This window comes from Choloepus didactylus, chromosome X (assembly GCF_015220235.1).
Source record: "Choloepus didactylus isolate mChoDid1 chromosome X, mChoDid1.pri, whole genome shotgun sequence".
In the NCBI taxonomy this organism is placed as follows: Eukaryota; Metazoa; Chordata; class Mammalia; order Pilosa; family Megalonychidae; genus Choloepus; species Choloepus didactylus.
In genome coordinates, this window is record NC_051334.1 from 159,235,336 (window position 1) to 159,251,325 (window position 15,990).

The window sequence follows — 15,990 nt, forward strand, 5'->3', positions numbered from 1 at the left end:
TGAGTGGATAAATAAAATGTGGTATATACACACGATGGAATACTACGCAGCAGTAAGAAGGAACGATCTGGTGAAACATATGACAACATGGATGAACCTTGAAGACATAATGCTGAGCGAAATAAGCCAGGCACAAAAAGAGAAATATTATATGCTACCACTAATGTGAACTTTGAAAAATGTAAAACAAATGGTTTATAATGTAGAATGTAGGGGAACTAGCAGTAGAGAGCAATTAAGGAAGGGGGAACAATAATCCAAGAAGAACAGATAAGCTATTTAACGTTCTGGGGATGCCCAGGAATGACTATGGTCTGTTAATTTCTGATGGATGTAGTAGGAACAAGTTCACTGAAATGTTGCTATATTAGGTAACTTTCTTGGGGTAAAGTAGGAACATGTTGGAAGTTAAGCAGTTATCTTAGGTTAGTTGTCTTTTTCTTACTCCCTTGTTATGGTCTCTTTGAAATGTTCTTTTATTGTATGTTTGTTTTCTTTTTAACTTTTTTTTTCATACAGTTGATTTAAAAAAGAAGGGAAAGTTAAAAAAAAAAAAAAAGAAAGAAAAAAGACAAACAAGGAAAAAAAAAAAAAAAAAGATGTAGTGCCCCCTTGAGGAGCCTGTGGAGAATGCAGGGGTATTCGCCTACCCCACCTCCATGGTTGCTAACATGACCACAGACATAGGGGACTGGTGGTTTGATGGGTTGAGCCCTCTACCATAAGTTTTACCCTTGGGAAGACGGTTGCTGCAAAGGAGAGGCTAGGCCTCCCTGTATTTGTGCCTAAGAGTCTCCTCCTGAATGCCTCTTTGTTGCTCAGATGTGGCCCTCTCTCTCTGGCTAAGCCAACTTGAAAGGTGAAATCACTGCCCTCCCCCCTACGTGGGATCAGACACCCAGGGAAGTGAATCTCCCTGGCAACGTGGAATATGACTCCCGGGGAGGAATGTAGACCCGGCATCGTGGGATGGAGAACATCTTCTTGACCAAAAGGGGGATGTGAAAGGAAATGAAATAAGCTTCAGTGGCAGAGAGATTCCAAAACGAGCCGAGAGATCACTCTGGTGGGCACTCTTACGCACACTTTAGACAACCTTTTTTAGGTTCTAAAGAATTGGGGTAGCTGGTGGTGGATACCTGAAACTATTAAACTACAACCCAGAACCCATGAATCTCGAAGACAGTTGTATAAAAATGTAGCTTATGAGGGGTGACAGTGGGATTGGGAATGCCATAAGGACCAAACTCAACTTTGTCTAGTTTATGGATGGATGTGTAGAAAAGTAGGGGAAGGAAACAAACAGACAAAGGTACCCAGTGTTCTTTTTTACTTCAATTGCTCTTTTTCACTCTAATTATTATTCTTGTTATTTTTGTGTGTGTGCTAATGAAGGTGTCAGGGATTGATTTAGGTGATGAATGTACAACTATGTAATGGTACTGTAAACAATCGAAAGTACAATTTGTTTTGTATGACTGCGTGGTATGTGAATATATCTCAATAAAATGATGATTAAAAAAAAAAAAAAAAAAGAATGGCTGCCATTAAACAAACAGGAAACTACAAATGCTGGAGGGGATGTGGAGAAACTGGAACTCTTATTCATTGTTGGTGGGACTGTATAATGGTTCAGCCACTCTGGAAGTCAGTCTGGCAGTTCCTTAGAAAACTAGATCTAGAGCTACCATTCGATCCAGCGAGTGCACTTCTCGGTATATACCCGGAAGATCGGAAAGCAGTGACACGAACAGATATCTGCACGCCAATGTTCATAGCAGCATTATTCACAATTGCCAAGAGATGGAAACAACCCAAATGTCCTTCAACAGATGAGTGGATAAATAAAATGTGGTATATACACACGATGGAATACTACGCGGCAGTAAGAAGGAACGATCTCGTGAAACATATGACAACATGGATGAACCTTGAAGACATAATGCTGAGCGAAATAAGCCAGGCACAAAAAGAGAAATATTATATGCTACCACTAATGTGAACTTTGAAAAATGTAAAACAAATGGTTTATAATGTAGAATGTAGGGGAACTAGCAGTAGAGAGCAATTAAGGAAGGGGGAACAATAATCCAAGAAGAACAGATAAGCTATTTAACGTTCTGGGGATGCCCAGGAATGACTATGGTCTGTTAATTTCTGATGGATATAGTAGGAGCAAGTTCACAGAAATGTTGCTATATTATGTAACTTTCTTGGGGTAAAGTAGGAACATGTTGGAAGTTAAGCAGTTATCTTAGGTTAGTTGTCTTTTTCTTACTCCCTTGTTATGGTCTCTTTGAAATGTTCTTTTATTGTATGTTTGTTTTCTTTTTAACTTTTTTTTTCATACAGTTGATTTAAAAAAGAAGGGAAAGTTAACAAAAAAAAAAAAAAAAAAAAGATGTAGTGCCCCCTTGAGGAGCCTGTGGAGAATGCAGGGGTATTCGCCTACCCCACCTCCATGGTTGCTAACATGACCACAGACATAGGGGACTGGTGGTTTGATGGGTTGAGCCCTCTACCATAAGTTTTACCCTTGGGAAGACGGTTGCTGCAAAGGAGAGGCTAGGCCTCCCTATATTTGTGCCTAAGAGTCTCCTCCTGAATGCCTCTTTGTTGCTCAGATGTGGCCCTCTCTCTCTGGCTAAGCCAACTTGAAAGGTGAAATCACTGCCCTCCCCCCTACGTGGGATCAGACACCCAGGGGAGTGAATCTCCCTGGCAACGTGGAATATGACTCCCGGGGAGGAATGTAGACCCGGCATCGTGGGATGGAGAACATCTTCTTGACCAAAAGGGGGATGTGAAAGGAAATGAAATAAGCTTCAGTGGCAGAGAGATTCCAAAACGAGCCGAGAGATCACTCTGGTGGGCACTCTTACGCACACTTTAGACAACCCTTTTTAGGTTCTAAAGAATTGGGGTAGCTGGTGGTGGATACCTGAAACTATCAAACTACAACCCAGAACCCATGAATCTCGAAGACAGTTGTATAAAAATGTAGCTTATGAGGGGTGACAATGGGATTGGGAAAGCCATAAGGACCAAACTCCACTTTGTCTAGTTTATGGATGGATGTGTAGAAAAGTAGGGGAAGGAAACAAACAGACAAAGGTACCCAGTGTTCTTTTTTACTTCAATTGCTCTTTTTCACTCTAATTATTATTCTTGTTATTTTTGTGTGTGTGCTAATGAAGGTGTCAGGGATTGATTTAGGTGATGAATGTACAACTATGTAATGGTACTGTAAACAATCGAAAGTACAATTTGTTTTGTATGACTGCGTGGTATGTGAATATATCTCAATAAAATGATGATAAAAAAAAATATATATATATATATATAAAATAAAGGCAAACCTGGACCAAAACAACACATTTTGCATACTGACAGAAAACATACTAAGACAAGATTGCCCAAATTTTAGGATATGGCCTCAGAAACAAAAATCTTCTGATAAGTAAGTTCAACCAATTTACAGGAAATATAGTGAATAAATGAACATGGTATAATATATCACGGGGATGGGATCACCAAAGTTCAGACTCTGGGAAACTCTAAACACAAACAATCCTGTTTATTCATGATTTAAATCATAAGGGAAAGAATACATAAAAGCATAGGAACCTACAGATTAAAAAAGATTTAGATCAAATCTTTTTAGATCGTATCAACCAACTGCAATCTGTGGACCTTATTTGCATCCTGATTCATAAAACAAGAAAACTGTTAAAAAAAAGTTAACTATGAGACAATTAGCAATTTAATTATTAACTGGATATTTGTTATTAAAGAACTATTGAGTTTTTCAGGTGTGACAATGCTATAATGACTATGTTTTTAAAAAAAGAATCCCTGTTTTTTAGAGCACACAGTGAAATACTCATAGCAGAAATGCTGTGTCTGAGATTTGCTTCAAATAATCCAGGAAAGGAGAAAATGAATTGGAGATGTGGAGGAGCAGGAATGGTTGATGACTGTTGGAACTGGATAATGAATACACAGGGCTCATTATGCTATTTTGCCTACTTTTGCTTATGCTTGAAATTATCCATAATTTTGTAATAAACAGGTGAATTCAACACAAAAATCACAAAATTCTGAAACTGCTTATTACTCTTGAACTACTAATGCTTTAATATTTCATGCAATACCCACAAAAGATATTCAGCAAACACAATTATTAGTAGACAACTTCTAATCCAGTGCAAAAAAGTCATAACAGTTCTGATACATGCTATTAACACAACGATTATTTGGCTTTTAAGTATGGTGAATACAAACAATATTTTCAAAAAGCATGAGGTTAAGTTCACTCAATTTTAAATTTCTGGTTCTTAGTCTTTCTCACTAAAAAATAAGCCAAAAACCTTAAACCACCCCTGAAAATAGATCCACAAATTCTTAGAGAAGATGAGTCACTTGAAACTTGTAGCTCAGTACAATGCCATAATAGTAAGTATGCTGAAGTATGTTGATTTTAAAGCATTCCATCATAAAAACAAAATGTCATTTTCACTAACCTTCTTTTCTCCTCTTTCAAGAAGAACTGTAATGCCTTCATCTGTTAGCTCACTTTCTTTAGACGCAAAAACATGGGTGGCTCCATGACGTATCATTTGTAACATTTCATCTTTTGCCAGTTTGTTAGATTGTTGGTCAATGAGCCTTCCTAACGATAAAAATAAAAATCATATATATTCAATTATTCCAAAGAAAGCATAGCATAATAGTTCTAATCAGACACTACTATAGTTAACTATATGTAAAACTTCATAGGAACAAAAAATTAGTGAGCTTTAAAGTTATTTTTTTTAATGAACAGCCCACAAGTTTTTCTTCTACCATAATTTCTATTTCCATATTAATTTCCATCTGTAAAATTCAGTTAAAACCTGGTAGGACAGAACATTTTTCAGATCAAATACCGACATATGAAAAGGCACCTTCTAATACATGCTTAATTTTTTAAAAAAACTGCCAAATAACATCAGGTACTTCAAAAGACATGCCATTGACATATGCTAGTGATGTTCAATTATCCACTCCATATACTGAACATAAGAGTTTAAATTAGGAAACTTTAAATAATTAGCATATCTTTTCCAAAATGGACCTTTCTCTCTCACATAAATTAGCAATTTTTGATCAACCTTTATTAAAAATAATCCCCTTTGTGACAGTGTGATTGTAAAAACCTTGTGGATCACACTACCTTTATCCAGGATATGGATGGATGAGTAGACAAATGGGGACAAAAACTAAATGAAAAATAGGGTGGGATGGGGGAGGTGATTTGGGTGTTCTTTTTACTTTTATTTTTTATTCTTATTCTGGTGTAAGGAAAATGTTCAAAAATAGATTGGGATGATGAAAGTACCACTATATGATGGTACTATGAACAGTTGATTGTACACCATGGATGATTGTATGGTATGTGAATATATCTCAATAAAACTGAATTTAATTTAAAAAATAACTGCCTTTGAAGAAAATGGCCTGTATTTTTGTAAAAAAAAAACAACTGATTAAGTTTATAAGCATAGATACCTTGTTGTATAACAATTGAGTCAAGTCTCAATTTTATCTCAGCTCTTTCTACAATCCTTTCTTCAACAGTGTTGTCAGTGATGAGACGGAACACACGTACTGGCTTCCTCTGACCAATACGATGTGCTCGATCCTAGTAGAAATAATCCTAATATAAGATATTTGACATTCTGGATACCATTTACAGTGTAGCCATCATATGCTAGAAAATTCTTAACATTCGTTCTTTATCTCTCTAGACCTGCCACTTTAGAAAGGAGGGTGATGAATATTACAAATATCTAGTGACCCCTGGGAACAAAGACATCTGTAAATATATTAACAGGGAACTCCCAGAAAAATAAAAAGGAAAAGTCCCTTTAAGAAGAGGACAGGAGGAAGCTCCTAGATTAAGATGCTAAGTAACTTTAAGCCACTGAAAACCAACATCTTCCAAACTAGCAAGGAGTTTTGGGGGAGGGACAAAGTAGCTAGCAAGGGTTGATAATGGTGGCAAAAGTCTCCCTTATCTCATCATCAAGCATTTCTTTCTGCTTACTGAGGCAATTCAGAGATATGTAGTAAAGGGTCCTAAAAGTTAATGGAATATTAATATCCTTAATATATAGTGGTCTAGAATCGGTTCTATAGCTTACAGTTGGTAAAGGTGACTGGTATAACTTCTAATAATAGAAAATAGCTGGGAGGGAGTATTTTTAAAACACAGAAGCCGCTAGAGCAAATAAGTGAGGGGAGGAGGGAAGAAGAGAGAACAAATCAAAAAAACAAGGTTCAAAACCTTTAGTCCTTGTACTAAATATAACAACATAAGAGCCCAGTGACAAAGTTTCAACACAGCATGAGAAAAGTAAATACAACACATTGCATATATTTGAAATTTCAAACTCAAACCAGTAAATCCTGAAAGATCAGCTGTACTCTAACACTTTTAAGGAAATGAATTATTATCATCAATAGGTTTTCCAGTTCAGTTAACACTGTAACTTACTAGGGTTGACTCCTATTTAGTCATATGAAACAGGTAGTTCAATACCATGCTGAAGTAATAATTACTATGCCAAAGCATGTTAACTGTAAACATGTCCCAATGGTCGATATTTTTCATTTCTCTATTGCAAAAGAAAACGAAGAACTTCTAAATTATGTTTCATTGGCATACGACTTTTCGCTGCTTCCATCACGACAGTCAATTATCCCATTATTTCCGATGGCTTTTGAATATACAGCTATTTTGCATCTTTTACTTCTGAAATTATATTTATCTTAAAATGTTAGTCACATTAAAAAAGTTGTAGCTCTAATTCAAGAAATGATATCAAAATGTCACAGGGGTAACCTTTATTGTCATAGTGAAAGTCAGAAAAATAGCTCCCTGGAAAATTAAAAAAAGATGGGAGGGGGATATGTGGATAGAACCGTTTCTGCTGGTGTCCTTAAATAGCAACTGTTTTCTTGGAACATATCCCCTTCTTACCTTTTACCTCCTCTTCCCAACTGTCTTATTACAAAAGATAAAATCCTACCTCTCCTAATTTGGGTACCAAGCATTTTAATATATTTAGTTGTTAAACAAAGTAATAGTAAGGGATTAACTTTTTAATTCTTTTCATTAAGACAAATGAATGTATCCTCTTCAATCATCAGGAAAGGAAAAAAACTACATTTCTGTTTCATGATAAAAGCACAAATTAATACTCCAACTTTATACTTAGATTTAGGATGGGTTTTTTTATTGTTGTTGTTGATCATTTCTTTTGTATGTTTGCTTGTTTTTACAATTAGCACGACAACTGTGTTTTCCAGGATCATCTATTTTAACAACAAAACGTCCCCAAAATTGCCCTTACCTTTTTATCTTAATTTACTTTGGTGCAGTATAAATAACAAGCTAAGACATAAATAATGAGCTAAGATATATTTATGACATCTTTAAAGATTACTAACCATAGCTTGTAGATCAACCTGTGGATTCCAGTCTGAATCATATAATATAACCACATCAGCACTTGCCAAGTTAATTCCAAGACCTCCAGCCCTGGTACTCAGCATAAAGATGTATTTGCTACTATTAGGAGCATTAAAGGCCTCTATTGCTTCCTTTTTTTAAAATTAACAAAGGGAACAGAAGAAAAAGAGAGAAAAATCAAATTATAACACCAGGATCCTTACAAAACAAATGAAAAATTTTAACATGCATACACAAAGCCCCACTTCATAATGTTCTTTTATCTTCAAAAATATTTAAGCATCTATCTATATACTGTACTGTGTGAATTGCTGTAGAAAACAAATCACATAAGTAAAGTTCCTAATCCTTATTGATTCCTTACATCAACAGAGAAAACTTAGAACAATCACAATGATAGATTTAACTAACCAAATAATAAATCATTTAAATTACTTTAAAACAATAATAGTGAAAATGGTTTAATTGACTTAATTGGGTGTGTCGTGTCAGAAATCTCAACTTCATTCCCATTAGTTTATGCAGGTATAGTTTCAAAGACCAATCAAGAGAGAAAGAGGTTTAGAAATGGGAATGAGAGGCAAAAAGGTAAAGGGGAAGGCAAGTAGGTTTATTTCAGTAGGGTGAAAGAGAGCAAAGAGGTAAGTAAATAATGAGGAAAATTAGGAAGGCAATTCAAGGATATTTAGTAAAGAGTCTTAAAAAACAATGGGATGTTAATATCCTTACTACATAAAGATCTCATACAAATTAATTAGAAAAACACTTAAGACCCCAATAAAAAAAGAGCAAAAAAAAATAGACAACTCACAAAAAAATACAAATGGCTTAAAAACAAAAGAAAATGTGTAACCTCACTAGTAGTCAAATAAATGTAAATTAAAACAACATAATACCAGTTTTTGAAGATTAAAAAAAATGATAATACTCAATGTTGATGAGGGGGCGGTGAGACGGGCACTCTCATACATTGCTGCTGGGGGTGAAAATTGGTACAACCTTTCTGGAAAGCAATTTGGCAATATGCATCAAGAGCCTTAAAAATGTTCATACCCTTTGACCCAGTAATTCCACTTCTAGGAATTTATCCTAAGGAAATAATCAGAAAGGTGCACAAAGATTTATGTATAAGGACTTTCACTGTAGCATTATTTATAATAGTGAAAAATTGGAAACAACCTACATGATCAACAATAGGGGGGATTAATTATTTGTAGTGCATCTGCAGGAAGAAATATTATACTAAAATTATTTTTACAATGACTTATTACTGAGAGGAAAATACAACATTATTTTGAGTAAAATGTAGAAAGATACTGAGTTGTATGGGTAGTATGGTATCAATTACTTTATATATATATTATATATATACATAAAAAGATTGGCAGGAAGTACTTTTCTGTATTTTTCAAATTTTCTTCAGCAATCATATATTAATTTTATAATCACAAAATATAGTAAGTTATTTTTGTTAATGAAAGGAATGGCATGGTCAAAAGTTGCAGGCAGAGATGATGACTCTCACTGCAGCAGTCAGTATAGCATGTAGAGGGGGCAGTATAGAAAGCAGCATGGTGTAGTGAGAGGCAACTTGGTGTAGAGGAAAGAGCAAAAAGTCAACCTGAGTTTGAATCACAACTCTACCGTTTATTACATATGTGATTCTGGGCAAACATTTAACTTCTCTGAGACTCAGTTTCAAGTGGAGAAAATTATACCAATATTTTACTGGGATGCTGGGAGAATTCAATTGGAACTTCAAATTGCCTAGCTTATAGTAGGCTCTGGATGAATGTTCATTTCCCTATAAAAGTACAGAGGCCAATTAAATAAATAAAGGCTACAGGAAATGAGCCAAATGATGACCTAAATCTAGCTAAATTCAGCTAGATACGACTAGCTGAATTTAGCTGTAATAATGGAGAAAGGGCAGACCTGGGAGCTATTGAGAAAGAATTGTTTATTTCTCAATTGTTTATTTCTCAATTGTTTATTGAGAAATAAACAATTTATTAAACAATTTATCTCAATAAATAAATAATATTTATTTTTCAATAAATATTGAGAAAGAATTGTTTATTAACATCTGGCAAATGTGGTCTTTCCCTTCTTGCAGGGGGGAAACAGATGAAATGACCATGTGGACAAGACATAATAGGAAAGCTGGGCACTTCCAATAAAAAAATGAACACCTTTGACTTTGCTTTATTTAAAGTCAATACATTTAATTCAAAGTCTCTGAAGAGAGAACAGTAAGTGACATTTTTAAAAACCAGAAGAATCTGGGCATAAATAGGTAAAGTCCACATGATGTGTGAGCAGAGAGATCAGTCAGAAATGCAAATTGGCTGCTTGAAGTCCGAAAGCACCTACTATTCTGCCTTGATACCATCTTCATTCCAGGAAAAAGGGTCACCTAGAATGGTACTGTAAGGCCTATGTTTAATGTGGATTGGGAGAAACCCACTCTCCAGAATAAACTAGCAAAAAGCCAGCAAAGCTTCATGTTAACATCTCAGAGAGAGTGAAACACTACAGTACAGGGAATTGGGTTAGCTTTGCTATGTCCTCATATTTGGAATTATTGTTATCGCAACTGTTTCCCTATACTGGTGTACTGGTTTGACTGTATTATGTCCCCCAGAAAAAGCCATATTCTTTGATGCAATCTTGTGGGGCAGACATATTAGTGGGGATTAAGGTGGAATGTTTGGATAGGTTGTTTGCATGGAAATGTGCCACACCCAACTGTAAGTGATAACTCTGATGAGATATTTCCATGGAGTTGTGGCCCCACCCATTCAGGGTGGGCCTTGATCAGCGGAGCCATATAAATGAGCTGACAAACAGAAGGAACACAGTGCAGCTGTGAGTGACGTTTTGAAGAGGAGCTACAGCCAAGAGGGACACTTTGAAGAAAGCACAGGAGCTGCAGATGAGAGACAGTTTGAAGATGGCCGTTGAAAGCAGACGCTTGCTCCAGAGAAGCTAAGAGAGGACAAATACCCCAAGTGCAACTAAGAGTGACATTTTTGAGGAACTGCAGCCTAGAAAGGAACGTCCTGGGAGAAAGCCATCTTGAAACCAGAACTTTGGAGCAGACACCAGCCACGTCCTTCCCAGCTAACAGAGGTTTTCCGGACACCATTGGCCATCCTCCAGTGAAGGTACCCTGATTACTGATATGTTACGTTGGACACTTTATGGCCTTAAGACTGTAACTGTGTAACCAAATAAACCCCCTTTTATAAAAGCCAATCCATCTCTGGTGTTTTGCATTCCGGCAGCATTAGCAAACTAGAACAAATGGGTAGCCATAAAATCCTTAATATGAAAAGGGCCTGTGTGTTTGTTGTGGCCACTATGCTAGGCTATAGCCAGGCTTCAATAAGGAGATCCGCAAGGGACAGAGTGCCTGTTGCAGCTTAGAAGAGGAGGGACACAAACTGAGACTTTGTAGCCTAAGAAGGGGCCCTAAAGCTGAGTGGTATAAAACACTGAATACAATTTCATGACATGTGGTATGTATTGCACTACCTAGTTTAAAAACTGTTTTCATACCTATTTTATCCACTGAACCTCACAAAAACATTATAAGAAAGGAAGCCTAGGTATTAATATTATCCTTATGATACAGTTAAAGATACTGAGGCTCAGAGAATTAAATGGCTTGCATATGCTACAAAGTGGTAGAGTTGGTGCTGAAATTCAGGTCTGCTGAAACCAAGTTTGGTGCATTTTCCACTATACCATAAAAGCTTGATCTTTGCCCAGAACATGAGTATAGACTTAAGACAGAAGCCAAAGACAGAGCCCTGAAAAATCACAGAAAATGGAAGATACATAACACAGCCTTCACAAAGGAAAGTGTTTTATAGGGTTTAAAATGCATTAAACCCATGACATTTGTGAGGCATAATCTAAAGATCCATAAGAATCTCCGAATTTGAGAAAGAATCTGGGTGCTAGGGAGAGTTACACACTAGCTAAGTGACTTACTCCTGCACACCAACTTTTTAGTGCTCCAATATCCAAATTCATGATAAGCACCTATACCTATGTTGCCTCAATTAATTTTGAAACAACTCTTTAAGACTGAGATTATTCCCTTTACGAAATACTATGCTTCATGACTCTTTATGGTTGCTCATAAACTGGCAAAGGCTTGAATGTTAAACTCCAGGAATGGTGAGGGTTTACTATAGAAGGCAAATCAACATAAGAAATGACAGAGAATCAGAAGTCAGAGAGTAAAATGAGAAACAGTAATCAAAAGAGTCAGAGAGAGCAGTGGTTAGAGGAAATAAGGATGTAATGGTGTAGTGTCTTTTAGTGTAGTGTCATTTAGATAAGTGAGGATGTTTTTGAAGACCGTGGAAAAGGTGATGTGTATAAAGTCAGTGGAATGGAAGCCAAATTGAACATCTAAGAGACAGTGAAATTCAATGCACCTAGCTAAATAAAAGGCAAAAGTTAAAAACTACCTAACGATGATCAACATTGCTTTAATTGAACTATGATTTTTGAAGTCTTGTTTTATTTTTTTCCCTCACCTCTCTTTCCTCATGTGGGGTTTGTCCATCCAGTCGACAATACTCATAACCACGCCACATACAATAATCCTCCAAAATGTCCAGCAAGCGAGTCATTTGGCTAAAAATGAGAACTCTTGATCCTAAAACATTTCACCAAAAGAAAGTATGTTATACAACTGTGCAACACTAACTTGGAAGTTACAAAAACGGAATTAAAACGTTACATGCCATATAAACATACAGCACATAAACACTCCACTACACGCCGACACACACACACACACAAAACCACAACTCCTCTTCAAGGGATGCTATATAGAATTATGCATTTGTTGAATTATGCATTTTTAAGATCTTCAAAATCCTCCACACATACTGAGATGATTTTAAGTTTGCCTTTACTCTGTCCTGAGGATGAGTGATGCATCCACATGATCTCTCACTGGACTACTGCAATAGCCTCCCAACTCATTTCCTGTTTCTGATCTCTTATCCTCAATAGATCCCCCACACTGCTTCCAAGGTTCTCTTCTTAACATTCTGATTGCATCACTCTCCATGGTCAAATCTTCAATGGCCCTCCCTCTGCCTTCAAAATAAAGTCCAAACTCCATAAAGCATGGTTTAGAGGCATTTCATAGTTTGGTCCTGTCCCATCTTCCAGATTCATCAATTGCCACTCTACCCCAAATATCATAAGCTCCCCCATACCCTCTTTCACACTTGTTTCTTTGCCCTGGAAAACCTTTCTCCTCCATTTTTACATAATTTACTCCTCTACATTTCCAGTGCTCACCTCAGATGTCAGCTCTGTGAAGACTTCCCCAGATCCCAGTTTCTCAACACTTTCCACATGCTTCTATCATAGCACTTATCACAACGAACTGCAACTATTTTTTACAGGTCTGTCCTCCTCACTACTCTGTGTGAGCTTTTCCAAGGCAAAGCCTGTTGTCTTATTCATCTTTGTACACTCAGCCCGTATAACAATTCCTGGCAAATATTAAGTACTCAACATTTGCAGAATGAATGAATGAATAATGAATGGTATGAAAAATTTTATTCATATATAAGACATTAATATGAAATGTTAATTTAAAAATGTATTACTTACCCTGTTCTTTGAGTTTGGCCAACAGTTTATCCAGAACCACCATTTTACCACTGTTACTGACGATATGCTCATCAGTGGTATAAGGTGGACCAGGTTCAGCACCATCAAACAAGTATGGATGATTGCAACACTTTCGAAGTTGCATCAGAATGTTTAAGAGTCTCATCTTGTCCATCTTGCCAGCAGAGTTTAAAACATCAATATCTTTCATCAGGATTTTTGTATACCTAAAATGTAAAACTATAATTAATCATCAATTAGGTTAATGCCACAAAGAAATGTCCCTTTGGTGATCAGCTTTCATTCCCATTTAAAAAACCAAGATTTGATTTGAGACTAAATCTAATCACCAAAAACAAGAAACCAGCGAAGACTTGAATATTTTAACTTGTATACTGCCTGTAAGCCTGTTTCCTCCCACTTTATCCATTACTAGAAATTGCCATTGGCTGATAATTATTCTGCATACAATAATTCATGTATTTGCTAATAACTGGCATCCATCTATTACTTATGTGAGCTAAAACAATCAGAAATTCTTATGCTTGTCTTCATAGGCCATTTTCTTCTGATCCTGTAAATATTTTTCATTCTCCTTTCTAGATCTTCACCTGGGCAAAAGTAGACCAACATATACACCCAAACAATAAAACTAATTATAATAATACCCAATTTATACTGAGTACAAGTGTTGGGTATTATGACAAGTACTTTATATGAACCATCTCATTCAATCTTCACATCTCTAAGGAATGTACTATTATCATCCCCATTTTACAGATTGAAATTCAGGCAGATAAGAAAAGTTAAGTAACCTACTCAGGGCCACAACAAGGGAGAAAGCCAGGGTCTGATCATGTCTGCGTCCAAAGAATATACTCTTAACCTCTACTCTGAACTGGTTTCTATAGTAGATGAATCATTATATATTTTACATGCAATCTAATTTTACTTATATTAGCAACATTTTGCTCCTTTAGGCAGTATTATTACATTACTAACAAGTCTGACATATGATTCCTTGTGACTCCTCTTGTCAATTTCCTACTTTGCTGGTATTTTATTAAACCATTCCAGCTTCTATTTTTGTAATATTTGCAGTCAATGATGTTTTCATCTATATTATTATTATTATGGTTATTACTATTTTCACCAATGAAAAAAGCAAGAGAACTAATAAATTTGCCAGTACCATTATCCCCTTTCACCTTGACATCACTCTTATAAGGTAAATATTATTATCCCCATTTACTTGCCCAAACTAAAATAGCTATTAAAAGGCAAAGCTCAGGATTCAAACGCAGATCTACAGAACTACAAATGTTAAATTAAATACTTATCAATTTTCCCTTAAGCTATTTGAACTACTTAACTTGCCATTTAAAATATAAAATATAACTTCTGTACTACAATCATAAATGAACCACTACAAACTAACTTCCAATAAGTCCTTACACGCAAAATTTAATGGAAACGAAATAGCTCACCATTCTCGTTGCATCTTACTCAGTCCCAAGTAAATCTTTATTTCCTTTTTAGGAGGCAGGCTCTTCTCAACATCACTTTTTATACGACGTAACAAAAATGGTTTTAAAACCTAAAATATGACAGTTTTCATAAAAGTATACAAAACATTTAATATTATGAACTACATATTTCATTAGTACTCTTAATGTGAAATTCACTTCTCAATGCATAATCTGAAAATCGCTACAAACCCCACTTGCCACCTTTCTTGGTAAAGAAGAACCAAGTAATAAACCATTACAAAATCAGAATAGGGGACCCATATTAGTCATCCATGATTTGATGGTACAAAATACATTAAAAACACAAACAAACAAAAAAAAAAACAAGGAGACTATTGACTACTGAGTACATGCTAAAGAGTCTCTAAAAAGAAAAAAATAAAACTATTATAATACAAGATTTTTAAACCTTAGAGGAAATCTTAAGTCAGAGAGCATGAATCAGAATGTCTCCAAAAATGAAATAAGAATTCAGGACATTTCAAAATGTTTAAAAATATGAATGAAGAGAAAATGGTTCAATGTTAAGGAAGATTTGGATGAATAGAAAAAAAGAGGAAATAATCAGTGTATACCTGGAAAACAGAGAAAGAGGAAATAATCAGTGTATACCTCAAAAACAGACTCTATCACAAGAAAATAATAGTGCTACCATTTATGGAGTCCCTACAATGTGCCAGACACTGTACTATGAATTTTACATATAGCATTTAATTCTTACAATACATCTTTGAGGGAAATGCAATTATTCCCATTTTAGTAACTTGACCAACGTCACTTTGCTAGTAAGTGGTAGCAGAATTCAAACCCAGCTGATTCTAAAATCAATCAACCTGATTAGCTGTCATGAACCTGGACAAGTTCCTTATTTTTTTCAAGTCCATTTCCTCACACACTCATTCCCCCTCCCCACCCCAAAAAAAAATTATGATATACTTATATGCCAAACATTTTTAAATGGGAATGACACTTATTTCCAAGGCTGTTGAGGGGAACTTGTGGTAGTATATGTGTAGTAGTAAATGAGCTTAACCACAGCAGGTATTCAATACACTGTAGCTACTATTATTAGAGATATATGGGAGATAAGGAAAAGAGAAGATAAAAAGGCTTCTGTTTTCTGGTTTGGGCCTCTTAAACTTGTTTAAGAGAAATTCATAAGAGTTTAGACTGCCTGTGAGGCTTTTAGGTAAAAATATTCAGAAGGCAATGGGATGCGTAAGTCTAGAACTCAGGAGAGCAATATGGATATATAAATTCTGGAGTTATCATTATACAGGTGGTAGCTGGAACCAT

At 35.6% G+C, this 15,990-nt stretch overlaps 1 protein-coding gene across 6 annotated transcripts in view; it reads right to left on the reverse strand.

The window, feature by feature from the left end:
- The window catches only part of SMARCA1 (SWI/SNF related, matrix associated, actin dependent regulator of chromatin, subfamily a, member 1), a 166,116-nt gene that overhangs the window by 97,072 nt on the left and 53,054 nt on the right, over positions 1-15,990 (reverse strand). For 4 of the 6 annotated variants that reach the window (XM_037821586.1, XM_037821583.1, XM_037821581.1 and 1 more), the window contains exons 10-16: positions 14,653-14,762; positions 13,166-13,392; positions 12,070-12,191; positions 8,570-8,605; positions 7,495-7,647; positions 5,551-5,683; positions 4,524-4,672 (exon numbers count right to left, since the gene is read on the reverse strand). In XM_037821586.1, coding sequence (XP_037677514.1) covers positions 4,524-4,672; positions 5,551-5,683; positions 7,495-7,647; positions 8,570-8,605; positions 12,070-12,191; positions 13,166-13,392; positions 14,653-14,762 — 930 coding nt within the window. The remainder of the gene's footprint in view (positions 1-4,523; positions 4,673-5,550; positions 5,684-7,494; positions 7,648-8,569; positions 8,606-12,069; positions 12,192-13,165; positions 13,393-14,652; positions 14,763-15,990) is intronic. The other 2 variants (XM_037821585.1, XM_037821582.1) reach the window with 1 other exon arrangement.